Source organism: Carassius auratus, chromosome 18 (genome assembly GCF_003368295.1).
Source record: "Carassius auratus strain Wakin chromosome 18, ASM336829v1, whole genome shotgun sequence".
Lineage (NCBI taxonomy): Eukaryota > Metazoa > Chordata > Actinopteri > Cypriniformes > Cyprinidae > Carassius > Carassius auratus.
Genome location: NC_039260.1, coordinates 11,861,254 through 11,888,170, shown reverse-complemented (window position 1 = coordinate 11,888,170; position 26,917 = coordinate 11,861,254). Strand labels below are relative to the sequence as shown.

The following is a 26,917-nucleotide window of genomic DNA, read 5'->3' as shown; positions in this document are numbered from 1 at the left end:
AGCCATAAAAGTAGTCAATATGACTCATGCACTGTATTGGAAGCCTTCTGATAGTTTTGTGTGAGGGGCCATTCAACATTTTAGCTTTTATTTTCTCATTCATGCTTTTGTGCATTCAAGCATTACAGCAAAGAACTCATTTAAACTTGAACACCCTATTTTTAGTATGGCATGTCATGTGCGAGATGCAAAAGATGATCGAAAGATGTTTTAGACCAAAGACATTTTAAGTTTTAATCTGAGCACTGTGACTGCTAGATCAGATCAAGGTTTACAATCCTCAGGCCCAATGTTCTGCACAGTGTAGCTCCAACCATCCCTAACACTCTTGCCAGGAAGTTTCTAGTGAATTCGAAGACCTTGATTACTTTGGTTCAGTTGTGTTTAATTAGGGTTGGAACTAAACTCTGCAGGAGAGCTGTGAATGATAAAAAACAAAAAAAAACTCAGATTTTCGTGGGATTTGTGTATTAAATGACATTTGATTTTGCAGTAAAAAACAAACAATAATACTCTTAAAGTTTCTCTTTTTAAACTTTATTTGTAGACTTCAAATACCAATTGATAGTGCATTCTTGGATTTGCAGGTAAACATAACTGGTTCGCAGGTCTTCTGATGTCCGGTGGAAGTATGTACAGTACTTCCCAAAGAGGCAATGAATGACCACAGTAATGCATTAACATTATAGTAACCGGAGCAACCAGAGGGTCAAAATCTCTCTCTCTCTCTGCAAAACAGGCGAGAAAAAAAGTCAAAAGAAACCAGTGGATTTTCTCTCTCTTTCGGGACAGTAGGGTACCCTCACCCCCTCATCTGCAAAATCCCACTTATCATTCCCTCCAGGCCCACCGTAGACGACCTTTCTTCCTGGAGGTCAAAGGGCAAACCCTGAATCCTCAGACTGGCAATCAGACAAAAAAAACAAGGCTAAGACATCACAAATAAGCCAAGATACAAGAGGAAAACTAAACGTATACACAGGTACAAAGTTGCCCCTCACAATGTTAAATATATTTTTCCATAAATCTCTTTTATTTGTCGTCCTCGTTTGCTCTCTCACATATCGATAAAAACAATTTAATAAAGTAAAGCTTTCGACAACCTTTTGAATATGTCTTTAAACCGCACAAGTCTACGTTGACATTCAACAAACACATACCTCAAGTGACATCCAAGAAAAAGTAAAGTACAGTAAGTTTATTTGCTTGTCCATAAACCAGTTTGTGCTTTTGTTGTTGTCTGCTGACAACAGTCAGATTGGATGTTTCTCCATCTGCGTAGAAAGAGATCCAGCACATGGGGACATATGGACCACAGCTGAAAGAAGCAAAGGCGATGACCGAGATTCTTTACAGGACATCAGCGTTGTCAGCATTGCTCTGTTATAGACAAAATTACCTTTACCATTTACAGAAATCAAAAGAACATATCAAAGTTAAGGTGGAGAGAAAACTGTCACAATACAGAGACAGAGCTGGAAAGGAGGAAATCATTGGAACAGCCAATGCACTGTCATGGCAATTTATATTATGTTTTGTATAACATTTTGGTAGCTATCCCACTGAAGGTTAGTTTTTGGGTGGGTTGAGGGTGGACCTTAATTCTTAAATTTTTTGTAAAAATCTCACGCTGTTTGCCAGTCATACAAATTCATGTGAAATGGGCACTTTGTAAAATAGTAACATTTCCTCATGAGATGGGTTAGAACAGCACAGAAAGAGATTACGATGTCTCTAGCCAATCATTTATGACTAAACTAGCAAGAGTTGATTTTGAGCATTAAAACGTGCACTCATTGCCAGGTTTCACAGACAGGGCTTAGACTAAACCAGGACTAGGAGATCGTTCAGTTAGGACATTTAAGTAATTTTTATTAACATGCCTTTAAAAAACATTACTGGTGTGCATTTTGAGACAAAATAGAGACACTGATATATTTTAAGATCAGTCAGTAAAAGTTTCTTTCAATTAAAACAGCTCAGATTTGCACTTTAGTCTGCGACTATGCTTAAGCCTTGTCTGTGAAACCTGGGGAATACGTTTTTGTTCCAACTCTTTTTCATCCCAGAGAAGCATATACTGACACCTACTGGTATGGGTGTATGAAGTTTGTATATTAACTGCTGTTCACTTCATTTTCCTACATTTCTGTTTTATAAAGTGCCTTGAGTACGGAGAAAGTACTATATAATAATGAACTAATAATTGTCATTATTGATATTATTGTCTTTATTACTATTAGACATGGAAGCCCCATAAGAAGGCAGCACGCTCCATGTAGGCTAGTATAGTAGTATGTAGATAATGTAGCATCAGACGATGTGACTGTGGAGTATTGATTGCATGTGAGTATTTATCATTTTAATTATATTTGCTAAACTCTACTGTATGTATCTATTTATTTGAATTTTATTATGAATGTATGTGTTATTGAACGTATTATGATTTTTATTTTTAAATTAATAAAAAGTAACCAAATGCACCTTATTTTTTTCTCCATATTCCTCAAGTGTCACTGTAACAGAGAGATTTGCTTGTATGGCCTGCTATGTGCTCTGAATCTCATCAGTGTGTCTTCTCATCTGAAACCATGGCACAACATCCCCAGAGTCCCACTGACACAATTAAATCTCTTATATTAGGTCAGATGGATAATTTCATCCGTCCTCATCTCCTCAAAGCCATTAATCCAAACTGTGCGCTGTCAAAGGCGTCTTCACATTCAAATGAATCCACTGCAGATGCTGCCTCGATGAACAAAACATCATCAGTTCCCACAACAAAGCTCAAAAAAGCATAACATGAAGAAGAGGACATACACGTAACACTTAATGGTTGTCAAAACTACAATTCTCAAGAGTCAACAGAGCATTTGTGTCCTTTTACATACAACTGTGCTGTGATGCTGATATTTTGGGGTAGATATATTATGCAAGTTTAGCAGACCTCTATTAAGCACTTTTTCCCATTTCTTGTAGAAACACAAGAGTTTTCAATATGGCTCCATTAGTCTATAATATTCCAACAGGCTGCATAACCATTGGGACATCATCAGGATGCACTCTTCTCTTAATGGGGAGGGGATATGGGACAGTCCAAAACATGGGAAATGGACAACAAGGTTCACAAAACACCTGCTAACATTAGAACAGAGGATGTTGTACCTTTGAGTAACAACTTGCTCAAACCATTATAGCACAGCAAACCGAGAGGCGAAACAAAATCAAGTTCAAAGGACAAATTACAAACACTTGAATTAGCCCTTGAATTGAAACAGTTCAGAAATTGAGTTGAGACATGCCCAAATTCAAGAGAGAGAAAAAGGAGACCGAAAGTAACAGGCGTTGGCAGGTGAGTGTGAATTGAACATCGACCTCTCTGCTTCTCTTCTGTATTGAGCAGAGAGAGTGCTTCTCAATGGATCAGAGTGAGTTCAGAGGTCACTGGGCTAATCGTTGACCGTCATCTTCTGCGCTTAAGTAGCAGTGTGGCTTTGATTCGTGTGCTTTCACTCTATTCTCGACCAACAGATTCAATTCTGCCAATCAAGTTTTTCATTCCAAATATGCTGATATCCTCATTCGATCATGTCATTTTAAAGTGTAATGCCATTGTTTATATCATTACAACAGAGCATTTCTTCTTTTTCCGTCTCCGTGGTCGTTGTTCATCGGTCAATTTCTCAATACCTGGGAAATGAAAAGCACCGGGGACGTTGGATTTAAAGGGTCAGAGAAATCTCAGAGCGAGACAAAGACAGTCGCGGGGTGCTGTGCCCATTTGGAGTTCGCTTCAGAGAAGGACGCAGCGCAGGTATCCTGGTTGATCGAGGGATGGGGGGAATTGTGGGGAAAAGGGGAGAGACTTAAAGAAGCAGGGTTAGGGTCGGTTGGGGGTCGGGCCGAATTAACCCAATGACTCTTTCCCACTCTCACGCACCTGCTGACCACTCTTACTCATCTTCATCTCTGTCAGCTGGATGTATCGCAGCACGTTTGTGTCTGGATAGAGAGAGGAGGAAGTGTAGAACAGAAGAAGAGCAAGGGAGAAAGAAATGAAGAAACCAGCATAAGACTAAAGCTTGCTTCATTAGATCACATCAACATAACAAAAATACAGCTAAATGGTTTACATTATGATTCTCAACTGTTGAACTGCTGCAGTGTTGTTATTACCTTGTTAATTGAAATTATATATACATGAAAGTAAAACCATTTGAGAAGCACTTCTGTTTATGATAATAAAGCAATCATAATGCCCACCTGTGGGTTCACGGCACTTGGCATCGCGTAGGTAACGCAGGGCACGCTCGTAGTCTCCCAGGTGGTAGAAGGCAATCCCAGCACGATACATGGCCTTAAAGTGATCCTGCTGGTGTCCGAGTACCTTCAAACAGTATTCCTTAACCCGCTCATAATTCACCAGCTCCGACTGCAGCAAGCACGCTATAAAGAACCAGAGAGTGTGAAAGAAAGAGAGAAGGAGAGGAATTAGTACAGTCAGAAGGACAGGACAAACAATAAAACAGCTCAAATGAATTAATCAATGAACAGCTAGGGAGAAGGGAGTAAAAATAGCCGTGAAATATAGTGGTCTACAAAGCCCTGGACTGATAGATAAAGTTGAAAAAGGGACAGTATGTTTTCTCGCAGTCATCAGTTGCACTGAAGGTCTGAGAACAGCATTTGGTCTCAAATAACCACATTAGCACAAAGTGAAGGCCTAATTGCATCTTTTAGCCACTCTAGGCTCAGTGGCACAGATGAAGTAATCGTTTTATCTGCTGTCTAAAGAGAAAATAAACCAAACGAGACCAAACGATGCTTAGTCGTATTGGATGTGCCTGAAAATGTGCATGCTTTAAAGAAAAGAAAGAGATGAATGTTAAAATGGGTGTGTGTATATAATTTATTTCTTTAAAAGTTACACACACACACACACACAATTTTACTAAAAAGAATACAGGATTTAGAAATTTTAATGGCTAGTAATGACAGATAATATATGAAAATTTTCCACATCCATATTTCATTGAATGAACTAAATATGGAGGTCTTTGGTTCAAAAAAAGCTGCAGCTAATTAGACGATTGGCCCTGAAAGAACATCTGCACGGCAAATGAATTACTGCGGTTCCTGCTAGACAGCTGGTGCATGTTCCCCTCGTCCAATCAGGGTTATTTATTTCAACAGCAGATGACATAGCTGGACACTGATGGCAGGGGCTGGGAAACTCAATTTTATATTTCAGTTTGAGTTTACTGTGTGTATGTGGCCTGTGTCTGGAATCTGGCGTTTAGGACTGTCTGCAATTTAATTCATCATTCAAGCTCTTGCATAAGCTCACTTCTCCACAGTTTGCATCATGCACTGGCTGAACGAAGGAAAGATCGAAAGGTTGGCAAGAGTTGTTTAAGAGTTGCTGTTGTTGTTGTTAAAGAAATCTCTTATGCTCACCAATGCTGCATTTATTTATTTAGTGAAAAATCCAGTAAAGCTGTAATTGTCACGATTCACTCTGGCTGGAAGGAGCAAGGAGATGCAGGAGAATATTTGAAACATTATTATTCTTCTTAAACTAAATTTCTTAACGCTAATCCTCCTAGAGCTTTCAAGCTAGAACCACCAAACTTAGCCTCGTGTTCTATATCTTTTCAGCTTGATCTGACTTATAGTTTTCATAAAATTTAAGATTAAAAATCATAAAAATCCCATAAACTTACAATGACAAAAATCATGTTTCAAAAACAGCATTCTTCCATCTTAAAACATTGCCAATTAATGAAACATGTTACCTGTTTCTGATGCAGAAAAGCTAGTTCATGCATTCATGACCTCTAGACTGGACTATTGTAACGCACAGCTGGTTGTCCTGCATCCTCAGTAAACAAGCTAATGCAAATGCAGCGACTAGAATTCTTACCAGGTCAAGAAAATATGATCATATTAGGCTACCCCAATTTTACAGTCTCTGCACTGGCTAACTATTAAGTTCCGTATCAGTTACAAATCATCATTACTTAACTATAAGGCCCTTTATGGTTTAGCTCCTGCGTACCTAACTAGCCTTCTACCACGTTACAATCCATCACGCTCCCTAAGGTCACAAAACTCTGGACTTTTGAAGTTCCTAGGATAGCAAAGTCCACTAAATAAGAGAAGAAAGCTTTTTCACATTTGGCTCCCAAACTATGGAATAGCCTTCCTGACAATGTTCAGGGTTCAGACAAACTCTCTCTGTTTAAATCTAGATTAAAAACACATCTCTTTCGCCAAGCATTCAAATAATGCATCTCATAATCTTGGACTTCTGTTATATCTGATCATATGTGCATTATTATTCTTTAGCTTGGGTTAAACAAGATACCAGTCTGGATCCAGAACACCTGAGAAGAGATGATGCCCACCCCTCAGAGGACTTCAGATGATGCCAACCCTGAAACAACAAACAGACCAACCAAATTTTGCAATAAGTTTGATTGCATCATATAATAATTGCTGTTAATAGTGTTAATCGTCTGTTTGATTACATCTTCAATTGATTTTTCCATACATTTCTGCCATATGTACATAAACTGACAGTCAGCACTGATAAGCTACTACTAAATATTGTAGAAACTTAATTTTCTGTAAAGTTGCAACGATCGTATCGTAAAAAGCTCTAAACAAATACATGTTTATATATATATATATATATATATATATATATATATATATATATATATATATATATATATATATATATATATATATATATTTATTATGTCGTAACATTGTAAATGTCTTTACTGTCACTTTTGATCAATTTAATGCATCTTGAATAAAAATACTAATTCATTAATTAAAAAAAAAAACATACTAGCCCAAGCTTTTGGAATGGTAAATGGTAAATGGTAAATAAATATATATTATATAATATAATATATATATTTATTATATAAAATTTTTATTTCTATTTTATTTAATTCTGTTGTTTAATGGATTTGTATTTATTTTAATATATGCTATTTAGGTTGTTTAGAATGTTTAATTCCAACTCAATCACACATCAAAGTAAAGTGAAATCACAGTAAAAATGTGCGACCCCACTGTATCTTCTAAATATTATCTAGCTCAATACCGGTTTCCTGCATCAGAGCGGCACCAATGTTGGCCCAGTCTGACCCTTGCCAAGGTTAATGTCTGTCTGTGCAGCTGAGAGCCTGCTGACCACCAAATACAAGGACAAAAGCTGCTGCTTTATATCCACAACCTCCCTCTGTCCTTTTCTGTTAAGCTCCTCCCACCATCAGCCTGCTGCTGACACCTCTGTGAAAGTCATGAGTCAGGGGTATCGGCACATTAAAAGATGTCAGCGGTGACAGAGACCAAAAAAAATCAGTCAACAACAAATTCAAACTCTACAACATTATTTTTCACCACACAGCATTCAAAGTGTCTCATCGGCAGCAAACAAACACAACCCTCTGTAAAAAATCACAAATAAATGAAAAAATTAGTGACAGGCCAATATATGTGCCAGGATTTATTAAGTTATATAACCAAATTCAACAGAAAAGGTAGTTTCCCTTTGTGTCCTTTCAAAATCTACCAACTCGTAAGCCATGTTAATAGTCATTTAAAAAGTAAAGGAATTCTGGAGAAACAGGATGAGAACATAATGTACTACATGAAAAATGATCAACCATTAAAGACATCCAGAAACCAAAAGCTCAAAATCAAAGCTCTGGGTTTGTGGGCATGCTGGGAGAATGATGACATGAGCGCCAGAAAACCGAGATCGCTGATAAAAGGAAGGCCATGTGCTGCTGTACAGACGTAACTAAAGCTAACATCTGCTGACTTCTCAAACAGCTGTTAAGTCAGACACATCGTCAGCGGAGGAAAGGGGGAGAAGAACATGATCTGCCCATAATGAAGGTTATAAAGACAGAAGGCCCGACTAACAAGAGCAGGAGTGAGATAAACGATGATTAGGTGACAAATGAAAAGCGAGAGAGGAATCAGCTCATCTAAATTAGTTCGTTATAACTGAAATTCCATTCCGACTAGAGAGTTTGTCAAGGCTTCCTTTCTCTCCAACCGTCTCATTCATCCTTTTTTAATTGTCATATTTTTCTCTGGTTTCTCTTTTCTCCCTTTTCCCTATAAAAGATGTATAAAAACTCCCCCATGAATAGAAAAATTGTCCAGCAGTACAATAACGGCATTTGGTTTGTATTGACTTTCCTTCGAAGACAATACAGCGATTTATTGATGAATTAAAAGCCTTGTCCTGTTGTCATTTCATGCATCCTAACGTTTTGATCTCTGTGTTTTTGTGATTAACTGGGCTAGCCCGTCTCATTCGGTCTGGGACGGGAGAGAGAGAAACTGCCTTTCAGCACAGCAGCACAATCGTGCTCGTCGAGCGTCATGTCCATCTTCATTCTGGGCAACTGGAACCCTGGCAAGCTCTCAGTGTATTCAGTTTCAGGCAATAATGGTCTAATGGCTCCTAACTCTTGTGATATCCTGATCTTTCTCTCTCTCTCTCTCTCCACAACACACCCACAGACTCACGCACACAAACACACACGAATCCTGCAGACTGATTCATCACACAAATGGATCAGGCGTGGCATTGTGGATACTGCACTTAAGTGTCTGTTGAGTGGCTCTGTGTGTGTAATAATGATGGCATCGCATATTAATGGGCCCAATGCACTTCATGCTGCATCATAGTTATATGAGAACATAACTGCTAAGAGCACCGCTAGAAAGCCAGAGCTGGTCATCTGAGTAGGGCAGTGACTAACATGGTCCATCTTGAGATGATCCAACTTTACTGTAGGGGGGTGGGGTAGATTTGTCACCCATTCGTCACCCTTGATGAAGCTAAAAGTAAAACAAATCTGCTCTGCTATATATTGACATAGAGATGTGTCAGTTCTCTTGTGTGGTTCATTAGCTATCAAAAGATTGATTTTTGTGCTAAGAAACCAGATGAAACCCAAGATGAACATCTTGTCATTTCACAGTTTTGGGTAAACTATACTTGCATTCACCACTTTTTGCTTTGGTTTGCACAAACATTGTCTTATTTGGATATTCAGAATTCAGTCAATAATGAGTACTGCACTGGCATAATTGACAAAACTAAAATAAGTCCTTATGCCTCAGCTTAAAATCCTATCCTAAATGAATACTTTTATTTATCATTTATTCATTAAACTGACCAAAAGTGATAGTATGTTATATAGGATTTCTATTTCAAATAAATGCTGTTCTTTTGAACTTTATGTTAATCAAAGAATCCTTAAAATGCATCACAAATGATGTTACATTTTAATATTTATCAATATTAGAAATAGTTATTTAAAATTGTAACATTATTATTTTTACTGTATTTGTGATCAAATAAATGCAACCTTGTTGAGAATGAGATATTATCCCAAAAAATATTGCAAACCTCACACGTTAGAACAATAATGTAATTAACATAATAATTAACATACTAAAAAACAAACAAAACATAAAAACAAATACTTTTTTCTTTTTTTTTTTTTGGTGACCAAACAACTAACAACATAATTTTTGGTCTGTACCCATCACAAAGCTATATATAAATATATAAAGAAATATATAGCACAAAAGTCACATAGATAACTTTTATGGTGTCTTTTGGAGCTTGGCAATAAACAATCATGTTCACTTTTATTACATGAAAAAGAGCAGCATGAACTTTCTGCTAAACAACTTCTTTTAAGAAGTAATAAAGTCATAAAGGTTTGGAACAAAAGGAAGTTTCTAAAGTTATAGCACAATGTTTATTTTTTTGGGTGAACTGGAAGATGTTTTTGGAGATCAATGGTTTGCGATTTTCCTAGAACTGAACAGGTGCAGGGACAGCTGTTTTGTGTGTGTGTGTGTGTGTGTGTGTGTGTGGGAGAAAAGACAAGCAAAAGTTAGGAGTGGTTAACAAATGTTCAGGATTCCCCTCATATTTACACCTTCACATAAGAAGAAAAAAGTATTATAATTTTTTTTCCAGAAATGCTACCAGTTAGTAGATACGAATTTTAGTAAAGAATATAAATTAGCAAAGCAGGAAGATAACGGATTGTGGTTTGTGAAGCAAAGAGAATAGCAAAAAGGTGAGGCAGAGTAGAGGGAGTGAGAACTTGAGGGCAATCGATTTTGAACGGCCTCCTCCCGGAACATCCATCTCCAGCGGACTGGATCACTCCCTCCCTCTTTTCTACACTCCTTATTATCTTCTCTCCCTCTCTGTGTTTTTTTTTTTTTTTATCCCTTTAGCTCTCTCAGGGGCACTGCTCTTTTGACAGGTGCGGGCCTGACAGTATAAGGTAGGGGAGTGGAGCTAATTTAAAGCGGTGTTGGTTTGTGGTGATTACCCTGCTGTCACTGATGGTACTTAGTTCTCTTGATGCTTAATGGTTGATGCAGGGACCCATCAGTCTAAATGACACCTCCCCTCCCACTGTGTCCTTACTCACACAAACACGACCTCGTCTTGATTCTCCCCTCCACCTACACCACTGCTGAACTCCTACTCTCACATAGCCAGAACTCTGACTCAGCAGCAAAGGTCTGTTCCACACAACTTACTCTGAACAAGAACTAACATTTGAACAAATTTGGACGGATAGATAGATAGATAGATAGATAGACAGACAGACAGACAGACAGACAGACAGACAGACAGATAGGATGGAACGATCACAGGTTTGACGATAAATCACAACAAAATTCCCCAGTTAGTATAACCAACTTCATATTTTAATCAGCATTAAAACTGTATTTGAACAACTCTAAATCAAAACTATTCAGTATAAAGCACAGTTTTAAGTAACAGTTTCGTGTGCACACACAGTAGTTTAGTTTTATGTGAAAATGTATGTTGGTTATTTAATTTTTTTTGTAATCCTATTAATACTTTCTCCTTAAAAACATACTACCGCATCGGCGCTTTACAGACATGTATGACTGTTGCACTCACGTGTTTTTATGGCAAGCCAAAAGAGTCAGAATTATGCTATAGATAATTAGCTTTTACATGCAAAACAAAGCTTTTTTTTACGGCGTTTAAAACAGCTTTATCACCATTATAGCAGACGGCATAAAAAATTTCCTTAAATGGTTTGTAATTCTTATTGCACAAAAGCATGTGTTATTTACAGAGTTTTCCTTAATGAGCCACGCCCACTGATTTCCATGGCCAGTGAGTTTGAATTGCTCTCACTGATGTACAGAATTAATTAATGATGAACAGAACCAGACCAGACTAATTCACCACGGATCGTTTTAACGGACAAAATACCTCTGAACTGATTTATGTAGTAACTTTTTGTATATTTTCATCTCTACTAACATTGAACATAGGCCGATTCCACGTCTTTATCATACTTTAATGTAATTATTAATATTACATGAACAGCATTTTAGCAAAACAACCCCATTGTATATATAGCCTATATTTTTTTTATACAAATACCTTTTATGTACATAAATAACAGGACATTATATAAGCTTTGAGTAATTTAATTTCCAAATCAATAAATCATTCATACTATAGACCAGGGATCCTCAAATCTGGACCTCGAGATCCACTTTCCTGCAGAGTTTAGCGCTAACCCTAATCAAACACACCTGAGCATGCTAATCAATGTCAATCAATGTCTTTGGGATCATTCGAAAATTGCAGACAAGTGACTTTAATCAAGGTTGGAGCTAAACTCTGCAGTGCATTGGACCTCCAGGGCAAGATTCGAGGAAGGAGGCTATAGACTAACAGAAGTCAATGAATGTTTAAAAGCTGTGCAGCTACAGAAGTTGGAGGCAATGGTCCGCCGCCACAAGTACTGGTTCAAGTCCAACGTTGACACATTGCTGCCACACCCATAATAGTTTTTTGCACTTAATTATGTCGTAATGATGACATGTTATATGTTTAACGTCTGTGGCAAGCCGATCAGAACACTAAAATGAAAATCTGTAACCCTGTTTTTTACGATGTACGCATTTTTTATGACGTCTGCTATCAGGACAGCATATTTGATAGCACTAATGCTGTTTTAAACACCATAAAAAAATTGTGTTTTGTATGTACATAATTTTGTGTAAGCGTAATTCTGACTCTTTTGGCTTGCCATAGTTTTAAAAAAGTCGCACACATGTGTGGCATATTAAAAGTGACAGTAAGAGCCTAGAGTAAATACTCATATAGGGTGGGTGACAGGACAAGATCAATGAGATTGTGCCATGCTCTTTCTCTTGATCAGCAGTGTTCTACTTGCAAACATTCATTATTTAAAACATTTGTATACAGGAGATGCACATTATTATTTTCTACTTTTCACATTGCATTATTTAAAATAATAGCCTATTAATTTACAAGAGATACAAGTTATTGTCTACTTTTCGCATGACAATATTTTAAATGTTTTTTTGTTTGCATGAGATGCCGGTAGTACAGAAGTACATAATATACTGGAAGTTACATAAAGACAGCCAATCACAAGCTTGTCAGATCAAGAATATACTGAGGCCGAGACTACATATAACACCCAAACCCACCCTCCTCTCCATCTCATCTAGTGATCTAGTCACATTTAGTCAGCATAAGCAACCACATATGACATTACATGGTAATATGTTCACAGTTTACAGTGCAATGATAAACACATGATTCATTTTATCCAATTGCGTGTAATGCATTTGTTTATGCATCTATCAATATCAAATAAAACACAGCACTATAAGCTTCCCACTTCATGCTACTTTTAATAAGGCAGTCGCTCAACCATCAGCAAATAAAACACATCATCCCCAACAGGAAGCAGTAACAGCCTGCATTAAAAGCAACAATAGCGGGACTCAGAATAGTTTAGCACTGGATGCGCTTGAGTTGGTTTTCTGTCTTATTTAACAAGGCTGAGGGACACTGAGCTCACATGTATAATTCAAACATTAGTTACTGCTAAGTGCTAGTTCCTCTGCCCTGCACTGAAGCCTGTTGATAATGGCCTTGTCAGTCAGTGCACTGTGGCTTGAAGGACGCTAAGATGAAGGCTGCCCTAAATCAAGAGGCCCCGAGACTTAGCAGCCGCCGATGGCTCTTTTTCTCCCCATCCCTCCCCCCTCTGCTTCTCATCTTTAGCTCTCTATTTCTGATGAGGAGTAAATGACCTATTCATATTGTATGAATCTCATTTCCCTTCTGAATTTAGTAACTGTGTATTCACTTTAACCTTCTTCATTAATCTTATCGCCTACAAAATCATCTTCCCTGCACAGTTTTTGTCTTTGTTCTTATTATATTCACATTCCCTGTGAATGTAATAAGTTTCTTACAGGTTATAGGGGCTGTAAGCAAAATTCAACACATAACAGGCAAACTACCTGACAGATATATCACTGAAACAGGTTTCCTGAGAAATCACATCTATTTCTGGAACAGCAGCAAGGCTCTATAAATGACAAATAAAGAGTGAGGGGATAATCAACCAGAAGACTATCCAATCACAATCAATTTGCAAGTTTGCAATAGAGCGAGACAACGCTCGCCCACTTTTTTCAGTGGACTTGGTTCTGTAAGTATTTTCCCCATTACATTTTTCCAATAGTGATTTAAAAAGGCAATGTTAAAGCATTGTGAATGTCATAACCAAATTGAAAATGATGGATAAACATAAAACTACTGATTTATAGTTTTTGATTGTGTATACAGAAATACAATTTAAATTTAAAACAGCAAAATATTCATATGCATTAAAATATTTACATATCTTATGGCATGATTTGCTTGTCGCAGTTCTCTGATTGGGTGATATTTCTTGCAGAATCATGGGAAAGGTAGTCTTTCACAAGTAATTTTTTTTTTAAATCAAATTTAAAATGTGGTAGATGGCTTCTATAAAAGCATACCACCGAGTAACAACCTTGAGGCTCATAGTAGGGTCTGTCTTTTTTATTTTAAAAAAATTCTGCTATGGAGAAAAAGAATGGGATTTATGTTGAATGGGAATTGTTGTATTCTATACATTGTAACTAGAATATATAACATATTTTATCATTTGCACATTCATAATGAAGCCCATAGAACAATACTGCAGCAATCTTAGTTCTGGAAGTGGTTTTCCCAATCATAACGCTTTCAAAAGATTGCTCAATAGAGTTAAACATAATGATCCAAACCAACCAGCCTGAATAACAATAAATCACAACATTACAACCGATGATTTGAAGCAAAAAAAAAAAAAGTATAGTGCAAGGCACATAAAGAATTATGTTACAACATAAAACAATTGACTCACAGTCTTTGATTATAAGTATAAAATACAATCTATTTATACTTTATAATCAAATACAAACAAAGAAACAAACAATAAATTAATGAAAATTTGGGCAGGGAAACTCAATTATATCACACATGAGCATGGGAGGTCTCTGCTGAATCTCTGCTGAGCTCTTTTGTAGCTGTCCACATTTCCATGGAACAATAACTTTTCTGATTGGTGGATCTCTATTCATGGATTATGGGTAATGTAGTTCTCTGCCAAGAATTAGGCTAGTAAACATGATTTACATGGTACTCTTGAGAACATGTCTTGAAGATTGACAAGGAAGAGATGTAATTGTTGAATAAAGTCATTATTTATGTTTTCTTTGCGCACAAAAAGGATTCCTAAAATTAAGGTTGAACCACTGATGTCACATGGACTATTTTAACAATGTCCTTACTACCTTTCTGGGCCTTGGATGTAGTATTGCATTGCTGTCTATCCACGGTCAGAAAGCTCTCGGATTTCATCAAGTATAACATAATTTGGGTTCCAAAGCCGAGCGAAGGTCTTAAGGTCTTATCTCAGAGCTGCCAGGTCTGTGCTGAAACAGTGATCATTGAAAATCTATATGGAGAAAATGAATATGATTTAACTCCCAGAAGGGGTGGGGTTTGGAGGGAGCCCCTTTATTACGAGGCTGAAGTGATACTGATTGCTGGAGTGGGTGATGGAGAAGCCTGCAGTCACGCAGTGAAAGCTGAGCTGTTCTCTAAAGGGACTCGATGAGGCCCACTCACCATATTTTGCTTCCACTCCTTGTCTTTTCCCTGAGCATTTCTCTCCCTCTGACCATCTGTAATCACAGAACGGCAGCCTTGTTTACCACCCCATGCACATGTACGCCGGGGAGCTAACAGCATATATGACTTTGCAGTTTTAAATCTAATAAGAAAAAAACAACAGCCAACTTAGATCCTTATTTCACATTGATGAATAAAATTACCGCCATTTTTGACATCTCTAGTTGCCACAATACACATTTTGCAGGCATTTGCATTAAATAGTCTTTCTCTCCCTGGAAAATTGACCAAAAATATTGATGACTCATCTTCTCCACAGGGGTGTATAAAATGTTTTGTCTACTGGGCATGTAAAAACGCTCTCTGGAAAGAGAATGTGCTTTTCACCTGAATTATAAATAAAAAAGCAAGTGCCACTGATCTAATGCTGCAACAGACAGTGTACAGACTGCAAGGTTTCCCTCTTCTTCCCTCACTGTCGTCAATGTCCACTATCCTGTCTGTATGGATTACCCACAGTGCAACATGGATTGCAGAGAGAAAAAGGCTAGACCACTCAGTCAGATCTGCCTGCAAGCTGCAGAACCTCAGCAAAGAGAAAATCGTTGAGCATGTTTAAGAAGAGAGGATGAAATATTAATGGGGTATCCCTGCAGCACCCTTTCACAAAGCCCTCAGACAACATATGCACATGCTGACAGTAATCAAAACATCCCTGTATGGACAATTGATCATATGCCTGTGATTTTAAATGTGCATGGACGGTTTTTTTATTTTCCGTAATTAAATTTTGATGCTGAGGCTAGAGGATGATGAGCAGACTGTGATTCCCAGTCGGAGCCCTTGAGCGATGCACTTAGCACCAGAGGTTTCAGTAAACCATTATGACTGTATGGAAACATCAGCGATGTAACTCCACTTAGACACGGGCATTAACAGAGATTTGATGAATATGCATAACAGCAGAAAGAGCTAGATGATATAGATCCTTAGAGAGGTCACTTTATACTTTTTTCTGTCTCTCAATAATGATTTTTTTGGACAAACTTTTCACAAAGTGGTAAAATCTGGGCATTGTACATCATTTTGTACACTGCAAAATAATATCAAATAATGGAAAAAATATCAAATAAGGTGAAAAAATATATTTATCTATTTACAGGTCCTTCTAAAAAAATTAGCATATTGTGATAAAAGTTCATTATTTTCCATAATGTAATGATAAAAATTAAACTTTCATATATTTTAGATTCATTGCACACCAACTGAAATATTTCAGGTCTTTTCTTGTTTTAATACTGAAGATTTTGGCATACAGCTCATGAAAACCCAAAATTCCTATCTCAAAAAATTAGCATATCATGAAAAGGTTCTCTAAACGAGCTATTAACCTAATCATCTGAATCAACTAATTAACTCTAAACACCTACAAAAGATCCCTGAGGCTTTTAAAAACTCCCAGCCTGGTTCATTACTCAAAACCTGACTGCTGTCCAGAAGGCCATCATTGACACCCTCAAGCGAGAGGGTAAGACACAGAAAGAAATATCTGAACAAATAGGCTGTTCCCAGAGTGCTGTATCAAGGCACCTCAGTGGGAAGTCTGTGGGAAGGAAAAAGTGTGGCAAAAAACGCTGCACAACAAGAAGAGGTCACCGGACCCTGAGGAAGATTGTGGAGAAGGACCGATTCCAGACCTTGGGGGACCTGCAGAAGCAGTGGACTGAGTCTGGAGTAGAAACATCCAGAGCCACCGTGCACAGGTGTGTGCAGGAAATGGGCTACAGAGAAGCAGCACTGGACTGTTGCTCAGTGGTCCAAAGTACTTTTTTCGGATGAAAGCAAATTTTGCATGTCATTCGGAAATCAAGGTGCCAGAGTCTGGAGGAAGACTGGGGAGAAGGAAATGCCAAAATGCCTGAAGTCCAGTGTCAAGTACCCACAGTCAGTGATGGTCTGGGGTGCCATGTCAGCTGCTGGTGTTGGTCCACTGTGTTTTATCAAGGGCAGGGTCAATGCAGCGAGCTATCAGGAGATTTTGGAGCACTTCATGCTTCCATCTGCTGAAAAGCTTTATGGAGATGAAGATTTCATTTTTCAGGACGACCTGGCACCTGCTCACAGTGCCAAAACCACTGGTTAATGGTTTACTAACCATGGTATTACTGTGCTCAATTGGCCTGCCAACTCTCCTGACCTGAACCCCATAGAGAATTTGTGGGATATTGTGAAGAGAAAGTTGAGAGACGCAAGACCCAACACTCTGGATGAGCTTAAGGCCGCTATCGAAGCATCCTGGGACTCCATAACACCTCAGCAGTGCCACAGGCTGATTGCCTCCATGTCACGCGGCGTTGAAGCAGTCATTTCTGCAAAAGGATTCCCGACCAAGTATTGAGTGCATAACTGAACATAATTATTTGAAGGTTGACTTTTTTTGTATTAAAAAACACTTTTCTTTTATTGGTCGGATGAAATATGCAAATTTTTTGAGATAGGAATTTTGGGTTTTCATGAGCTGTATGCCAAAATCATCAGTATTAAAACAATAAAACACCTGAAATATTTCAGTTGGTGTGTAATGAATCTAAAATATATGAAAGTTTAATTTTTATCATTACATTATGGAAAAAAATGAACTTTTATCACAATATGCAAATTTTTTTAGAAGGACCTGTATATATTATTAAACATAACTTGAAATATGTTTTAGCATATTTTTTCCCCCACCACTGGAAAATGATTTAGCATTTTTCTTGTTTTAGCATAATTATATCTACACTTTAAAACAGTGTTTATCAGAGGATGCCAATATTTAAATTATTTTTTTATTTTTTTACCAGAAACCAAGAAAAGTAAAATAGTAATTAAGAGATACATTTTTGCTTGGTACAAGGCGGTACAATTTCAAAAAGTGCTATTACTGTAAGCACCATTGAGGTACTAATGCAATCTTTAGAAGCAAATAAGGAAATTAAAAAAAAAAAGAAAAAAAAGAAAAGTGTCTTACAATCAACAAATAGATTTGAGAATTCACGACCACAACACCAAGGAGGTTTTCACTTGGACATCTCCAGGCGGGTGTCACTGACCCGTATCGTTGAAGTTAATGAGGAGGGCTGCCGACTGTCCCGGAATGACTCTGTGTCCTATGGCCAACGGTGTATCAGCGGTTCGGCCCCCTACAGCCATCGCACACAGCTCACGCTCAGAGGACAAACACCACCAGACAACAACAGCTTTTTGCTTTTCGACTAAGCGGGGGAACATTGGCTTCTCCCCTGAAAACAGCATAATTACACATTTGTTAACAGCTCTGTTGACAGTTCAAGCAGCAGGAATTATAATCCTGAATGTTCACTGTTATGTAGAATCAAATAAAAGTCTAGAAATAAATGCCTGTTTTTTTTTTTTTTTTTTGCTGTTGTTTTTTTTTACTGAATGTTTTCTTTCAGTCATATTTCTAAATAGAGAAGTTCTCAAGAACATCATGCTGGCAAGTTTCCAATGATCTTAAAATATTCTTGCTGCAACAGTGTGCTTGGCAGCTTGGATTCCAGTGAGTGACATCTTGTTTAGTCCACTGAAAATAGCTATAGGCTACAGCTACTTTACATTGAAGGAATAGTTTGCCCAAAGTTTTGTCATTATTTGCATTACTGGTCCTCACTCATATGACTTCATCTCTTTCATGGAATGCAAAAGGATAAATCCTGAAATTTGTACTGTATGCTGTTTTCCCACACTCTAATGGTAAACTGTAACTATACAGAATTTTACGTTTTGGTGACAAATGCGTATACATTTGTACAAACGTATTTGTATGTTTACATACAATCTGCTTGTTTAGGAGTGGATATTCATGCTTAAGTTTTCACAACACAAACCATCCAAATTTGCCAAAAATATGGCAACTTAATAATATTGGTGCTTTCTAATTGAAATTGTGTTATGTTTTACAGTTATAATAAACAGGGACTGAGGTCTTCAAGCTGCAAAAAGGACACAAATCACCATATTCATACAGGTTTGGAACAAGATCAGGGAGAATATATGATGACAGCACATTCATTTTCTCTGATATCAAAAGTTTTTTACATCAAACATTAATTCACTACACCACTTCCAACATACTTTCCTGCTTTCCTTTCTTAAAGGAAAATCCTGTTTCTTGCTGCCATGAGAATGCAACAGAAGACTTTTAAACCCTGCACACAAAGACCACATCTGGAGCTGTGTGCTGCTGTCAGCATCACTAAAACCATCTGGAGCTCAAACTTACTTTATTTTAAAACACCTTCACACATAAACTTGTGCAAGCTCACATGTAGGCTTTCTAGGTGCAGAGCTTCCCCAAAACAACAGCAATGCATGAGAAAAAGCATTCCACAATAAAATACATTATCACCAAGAAAATTGATCTATCTATCGAGGGAGAGCATATAATGAAAGTATTTTAAATTTTAGTTGAATTATACCTTTAAGTTTGTGGCACTATGGTGACACACTGTTTACAATGAGGCCTTTACACAGAAGTGTTTCAGGTCAGGAGAAATCTTCAGTGGCCCGTAGAGAGATTTTCTTGAGGGAGGACTAGCGTTGTGTTGACGCACCGGGGTGTGCTTCCTCTCTCTCTCTCTAGCAAACACCCGTCACTACATGACTCAGCATCATAAGACATTGCCGGGAGTTGCTGGAGTCCTTACGGGAGAGTTTTCTGTTTTTATTGTGTGCTTACAATAGGTTTCAACGCTAACTCTCCTGCATTGCAGAATGTAAAACTGCAGCAGTATGAAAGTGCTTTGTAACATGTCCTGTTATAGATATGCTAGGATGTTCTTGAACACAAAGGTATCATGAGAGTAGCATGAACAGATGCTACATATTATCTACAAACATTAAAATAAATTAAAACCCAGTTATTTGAAACTGCAATAATATTTCACAATATTACAATTTTTACTCTACGATATCAAATAAACGCAGCCTTGATGAGCATAAGAGTCTTTTTTTACAAACATCTTTAAAATATCTTATGAGCTTATCTTGTATATTGCTTATATTATTCATATAATTCGTTTATTAGCTTGTGCTGATGTGAATTTATTCAATACTAGACCATACAGTCGAATTGTATTATTGATAATATTCTTGAACCAAATCTTCACCTTGATTGTAGTTGTGTGGCCTGTAGATGTTCCACATTGATTAGGCGTTTAAACTTAATATCAAGCCAGTTTATTTGGACTCTTCTGAAGTCAGTATCTAACTTTGGACAAGCGAATATCTATTAGAAATATACTTTCAAAGCATTCCATCCAATCACATATTTGAATATTAGCTGAGTAACTTCAGAAGAAGTGCTCCTATTACTTCCCTAACTGCAGCAAAAGCGGGTCTTATAGATGCATTCTTGGCTTTGGTGGCCATTCCTCATCTTTTTACAATGAAAAATGACCTAAAACTTAACTTAACTTGACCTAAGAAACATGTTAAGGTTCAGGTAAGCACTTCTGTCTCGCTGTATATCCACAAACACACTGCCAAACCTCGTCTGATCCAGTACTTTGTGATCTCTCTCATTTTCTCCTCCATCCCCCCAGGCTGCTATAATATAATACAGTGTACTGTACAGTAAGTAAAGCCTGTGCCCAGAGGAACCCTATGGCGATGCCATGCCATCTGTGGACCTGGCACCAGCTGCCTCTGCTGGCCAACCACCACAAAAATTAACACAGACACCTCGCTCCGTCACACTTCTTGTCCTCTTCACCTTGCATTCATACCTAATGCACATCAGAAAGTCTTCCAGAAGGAGAGATCTGGCAGATGAAAAGAGTGTATTTAATATTTCTTCTCTTTTTAAGCACTTGGCTCTTGGGACAGCGATAAGGGCACTTCCTTTAGTTGATGGATGTAATGCAACACCTATCTGGACTCTCCAGAGTCAGCCAGGCAAAGAGAGAGAGGAATCCAGAGAGAAAGCCTTGATTTCATTATAATACGGCCTCTTCTAATTGGACATCAGGGTTGAGAAGTTCATTGACTGTCGCTGTCTGTTGTAATGTGAGAACAAAAGGTCATTGAGTGTTTTAAAGACACATGATTCACATGATTTCCCCAAGCCTTCTGGTGAAAAGAATACCCTTAACATTTTTATTTATAAAGTAATAAAACAAAACTCAAGTATGAGTAAGTGCAACAATCACAAAATGATTTAAAACAACTTAAAAAATACAGTTTCATACATATTTTTACAATTAACTAAATCAAAGAAATATATTTTAAACATCCACTAAGTGAAATTCTCAGAAAAAAAAACTAAACTTGATCATTAAACTGATCAAAAGTAACAGTAAAGATTAAGGTAATAATAATAATAATAATAATAATAATAATAATAATAATAAAATCCTGAAAAAAAAAAGTTTCACTGTTTCCACAAAAATATTAGGCAGCACAACTAATTTAACGATGATAGTAAATAGCATATTAATGATTTCTGAAGGATCATGTGAAACTGAAGACTGGAAAATTCAGCTTTGCCATCAATGGAATAAATTATATTTTATTATAAATAAATTATTCTAGATAATAAATTATAGTATTAAAATAAAAGTTGCTTTAATACATTAATTATAATTACATTTCATGATCTTACAATTTTCACTGTATTTCTGATCAAATAAATGCAGTCTTGGGGAACATAAGATACTTCTTTATAACACAACAGCTGAGTTTGTGAGTAATAATAAAATAAAAGCTTATCCAAACAGCTTCATTCTGTTTGCATTCGCAATATTGTCTCTGATATTAGAGCTTGAAATGTGCTAAAATTACATAGTGTTGTTTTTATGGCGCAGTGACTTCACAAGCTCTCAGTTTCAGCGCTTATATCTGGCAATGGCTTGAACGAACGCTGGTTTGACAGAATGCAATATAAATCACAACACAATAAACAAATGCATTCTTCCCACCATTCACTACTGAAGAGCATGTTAGTCTAACGAATACTACTGTGGTGAGTAGATGATGTAAACTAATAGCTATATATGACATTGTATACATTATTTTTCATATTTTCTTTAGCTTCAGTCAGATTAAAAAGCAACCAACAGCTAGTCTAAGGTGTATGCTGAAAAAGAGTCTCTATGTATCTTGCGTAACTGCACTACCAAAAAAAAGTTGTAGGCATAACCCACTTAGAAATGCTGTCCTGTCCTCCTGGGAATGCACAACTTATGGTGTTATGAATAAGGATGGCAAATAAACCATTCATCTTTTTTGCTGTTCAGACAGATTTAGGTAATTTAACATGGCACACGTATTTCTCGATTTTGGTTTATCATGTAAAGATACAAAAGCTTTAAACCTATACTTTTTTGCAAGCTAGCTCTCACATCTCTTTACTCTGCTGTTTCGTGTTTTGATATCTTCCTCTTTCAGTTGAGCTTCAGATGTAGCATATTGTATGGTCTCTTGGTCCTGTCAAGACTGACTTATGACACTTTGCTGAGCCAAGACTCGTGTGTTCGCTGGAGACAACTCAACAGGCTTTGTAAAAGAGCACACAGGGGTTGAACAATACAGAGCAAACAGTCTAACAGTTAAAAAGGCCCATTACCACACACACACACAACTGCATTATTCAGATTTGTAGATCACACAGTAGGCTCTTCTATTTGCTCTCTCCCTCCCCATCACCCCTAACTTGGCAACCCACCCCACCCTGGTACAATCGCTGAGGCCAGTGACAGCACACAAGCAATGGGCTACTTGTCACGTGATTGTTGGAAACAGAACGCATTGTAGGCACAATACAGCAAGCCGTTTTTTTTTTTCATTTAAAACATTTGTATGATGGATCAAGTACTGTGCCAATACATCAACAGATGAGAACCTGAGAAGGAGTCTTTATGATGTCTAAAGTCATCCAAACCAGATGAAAAGAAAGTACAGTGTTGACAAAACCCAGACGAAACATGAAACTCCGTCTGCATCCTAGGTGCATCTCAACCCTCAAGGCCCTAAACACTGTATGTAACTATAAAATTCATCTTTATATAGCCTAAGCATTTACATAAGTTCTCTATATATTCCCAGCCCACCCTCATCATCATGACTGCAGGAGGACAAACAAAACGAAATGGACCATTCTCTCTTTCACACCTTAATGCTTCCCCCAGAAGCACATTTGTGCAACATTCAAACCTCAAATCGACCACCATGCGAGACCACCAGAGACATCAAGGGCCATGAACACCAGGCATTACACCCATCCATCGGGCAGATGTGCACGAGTATTAACCAATATTCTTCCAATGAGCCAACACAGTCGGCATCTGTGATCCTTTTTATGTTTATGTGATCCCTGTTTATCGACAACTAAACTCACAGAGTTTATATCAAATGGCATTTGGGAAACAATATGCATTGATCTTTAAACACATAGGATTTGACATTTAAAGACTGTTGCAATAAATGCTTGGGGAATGTATTGACTACACACAGCCATAATAAAATGATACCCAGACTTTGATTTAATAGCCATATCATGCGTTATACGACGTTCAGTGATTTATATTGTAGCATAAAAAGTGAATATCTTTTCGAGTAGCCTAATGTAAACACGCTGTTCTCACAACAACTGAACCCCGCTATTACAAAAACAAGCCAACCCGTATCGAACAAAACTAGCTATATTGCAACTATTTAAGTAGGCTAGTTATCCCTGATACTCTAAAGTTTACCACGCATCTCCTAGAACTTGAAAGGTAAGTAAAAAAAATAAAATAAAAAATAAAGTGATTAGCGCGCTTACTAGTAGCCTATTAATATATAGTTTGCGTGTTACGTTTCTTAACATAATCTTCTCGCGCTCTCAAAAAAACACAACGTGACATTAAATGAAGTTAGTTTATGACTAGTTTATGGCACTGACTCAGGAACAATGAAGGCCATACTGGTCGTTAAGCACAATTGATTGTTTTCAGTGTTGTCGTTATAAAAACACAATCGTTTTCTTGCTGTGGAATAAGTCTGTGTTTATATTAAAGCTTTTTCTTAGGAACCTGGTCCTCTGTGTAGCCTCCAGGACCTTCTCCCTCATCGGCAGCATCTCAGAGTGGCTCGTTCAGAACAATGGCAGCGGTTCTCACCTGTCAGACTGTCGTAGCACTCGATCTCGGTGCTCTCCACCGCTCGCCGCTGCTCTTCCGTCAGCTTGGCCGCAGCTTGGTTCAGGAGGTTCACCTCGGATCCGGTGGTTCCGTCGACGACGTGGGTCCCTTTCAACTGCAGCAGCGCCCTGTGATACTTCCCGATAGCTTCCCGGAATTTCTTCTCCTTGTAGCATCGGTGACCCTCCAGTTTGAAGTCGATCGCTTTCTGTATTTTCGCCTCCATCTCCATCTCCGCGCCGCCGACGCGATACCCTCCACCTCCGCCGTCTCCACCCGCCGCCGCCGCCAGACTTCGGCCCCCAGCCTCCGGATAGCTTTTCAGGCTCTTGATCGAGTGCTGCTTCGCTTCCATCTCGTTCAGGAAGCCATGCTGTTCCGACACGGATGCCTGTGTTCGCTTTAAGGGCTGGAGCAGCGTGCTGTGCATAAAGGATGCGAGCCAAACTGGAGCTGAACAACACAAACGCGACCGGATAGTATCTTCCCAGGGGAAGATAAATACAACACTAAGGATTCTCGACTATTAAAAAGCGTTCAAAGAGACAAAGAACAGACTGAAATAGCTGGTCGCGGCTGTCTGTCGTTGACCAGCGCGTAACGCCTTTGCACGGAGGGGATGCTGGAGCAGAAGGACTCTAGCCGCCGGCGAGAGCAGCTTCAGCACCACAGACAGCGCCACCGATCACTAGCGCGAGGCATTGTGGGAAGGAATTAATCGTGAGATGATGCTGCTACTGGTGGATCACGATTAGATTAAAGAGCAGCGGTAAATCTCCAAACGTCGTGAATACAAATATAAATAAAATATGCAAAGGCTGGTCATCTTTAGGTCATTATCATTAAAAAGCACAGGCGAGGCATGCAACACTGTGTAGAATCCCTATTGGGAAATCCAGCTTATCTGGTAGATGTTTTTTGGAACATGGTGGCTGGTCTAAAACGATCATCAGCTACCATGTATAATTTTTTTTTTTTTTTAATAAAAAAAAAAAAAAAAAAAAATTAAAATAGCTTAACCATTTTGAGATGTTATGATTAGCTGGTAGGTGGTTTTGCTGTTGGTTCACAATGGTCTGCTAGTTCTCACCATCTCAGACCTGGACAGGACAAAATGAGATACATGAAGCCTGTAAAATTTGTCCTTAAATTAGCTACAAGATCAAAGTAGAAATAGTCTCCCTGGGAGCTTGAATAATTAATTTTCCCGGAGCCGGAACTGGAAAAAAATGAATTTGCTGAAAATTGACTCCCTTAGGCCTTTCAAGATGAGTTATTCTGCATCGGAATAGATTTGGAAAAATTTCACATTACATTACTAGCTCACCAATAGATCCACTGTAGTGAATGGGTGCCATCAGAATGGGTGTCAAAACAGCTGATAAAAACATCACAAAAATCCACAAGTAACCCACTTAACTCAAAATCCATCAATATTTTGTCAAATTTACTGCAAATTTTAATTTTGGGGGTAAAATACTCCCTTAAGTCTGCTGAAGATGAAGAGATTATACACCAATTTGCATAACCTCTCTTTAAGAATCAATTCAAGAATTGACTAAAAACACATCTCTTCCATCTTTATTTGACCCTCTAACTCAGGCACTCTCTATTCTAATTCTATTCTTTAAAAAATGACCCTTTTAGACTTGCACTATTTATTAACTAACAGCTTGTTTCTTTATTTAAAAAAAAAAAACGTACACTAGCTTTTTTAATCTTCTTGTATTAAATCTGTTTTTTTTTAATTATACAATTAGCAAAAGCAAAAAAAAGCCTCTAAAACTAGCTTGCTCTATTCTTTTCCTATTCTATCTTTTTACTTTCGTTCTTTTTATTATATGATAAAAACCTTGCTACATGTACTACATTAAGCTTACTTAGACTTAGACACTTGCATTGCTCTTCTGTTGATTTTGATTGCTTCCATTGTCCTGGCTTTAGATAAAAGCGTCTGTTTAATGACTACCGGTAAATGTAAATGCATAAGGCTGACTAGGCAGATTTAAAGATATCATTAATAAAATACAATAGATAACATTACCCAGAAGTGTTTAAAAAGCGAATTATACTTTGCTTTCATGTAAGTTAAGTTAATGATAAAATAAAAACACAAATCTTTTCAAGTGCAGTTATAAATTGTAATGCAGATACATACTGTATCTAGGCTAAATTAATAACCCAGCCTAGAAAAAAACAGTGTCAGCATGAAGAGGCAAATGTTGAACAGTGATGAACTGCTGAGATCCTCTTACAAATCGCTCAGTGTACTGTAACACTGGAGACATAAGGGCTTATGTAGTCCTCACCATCTGCATCATTTACTAGAGCATGCATTAAACGCAGCTCAGTGCGACGTTTCTTTGCTAGCACATCAGTTTCCAATGAGAACTAAAAATCATATCATTATGTCTGCATAGTGACCTTCTTTATCAAACTAATTATGCAGAAAAAGTCTCACATATGAGAATGCAGGATATTAATGATGGTTCATACAAACGATTGCAGACCGTCATTTGTCAACTTGCTTGTGTTCTGCTACACAACCCCATAAAGGGAAAAAAGGCCATTTATTTCAGCCTAACCACTTTAAAGCTTATGTAGAGAGGGGAGTGGGAATGCAAAATTCATAGGGATGTAATTATACCTA

At 37.7% G+C, this 26,917-nt stretch overlaps 1 protein-coding gene across 1 annotated transcript; it reads right to left on the bottom strand.

Annotated features, from left to right (window-relative positions):
- Nucleotides 1-517: 517 nt before the first annotated feature.
- ttc9b (tetratricopeptide repeat domain 9B) lies at nt 518-25,113 on the bottom strand. The gene is made up of 3 exons (XM_026287670.1): nt 24,247-25,113; nt 4,264-4,446; nt 518-4,002 (listed from the first exon to the last, which is right to left on the bottom strand). The coding sequence occupies exons 1-3, from the start codon at nt 24,695-24,697 to the stop codon at nt 3,908-3,910; spliced, it is 729 nt and encodes a 242-aa protein (XP_026143455.1). The 5' UTR covers nt 24,698-25,113; the 3' UTR covers nt 518-3,907.
- Between the last annotated feature and the right edge of the window lie 1,804 nt (nt 25,114-26,917).

What these genes read in the sequence shown, in the direction of transcription:
- ttc9b (XM_026287670.1), bottom strand. Translation starts at nt 24,697, where the DNA reads ATGCACAGCACGCTGCTCCAGCCCTTAAAGCGAACACAGGCATCCGTG. An exon ending in GTGCTACGACAGTCTGACAG is followed by an intron (nt 4,447 to 24,246) that starts GTGAGAACCGCT and finishes GGTTCTTTATAG; the next exon opens with CGTGCTTGCTGCAGTCGGAG. An exon ending in CAAGTGCCGTGAACCCACAG is followed by an intron (nt 4,003 to 4,263) that starts GTGGGCATTATG and finishes CTCTCTATCCAG; the next exon opens with ACACAAACGTGCTGCGATAC.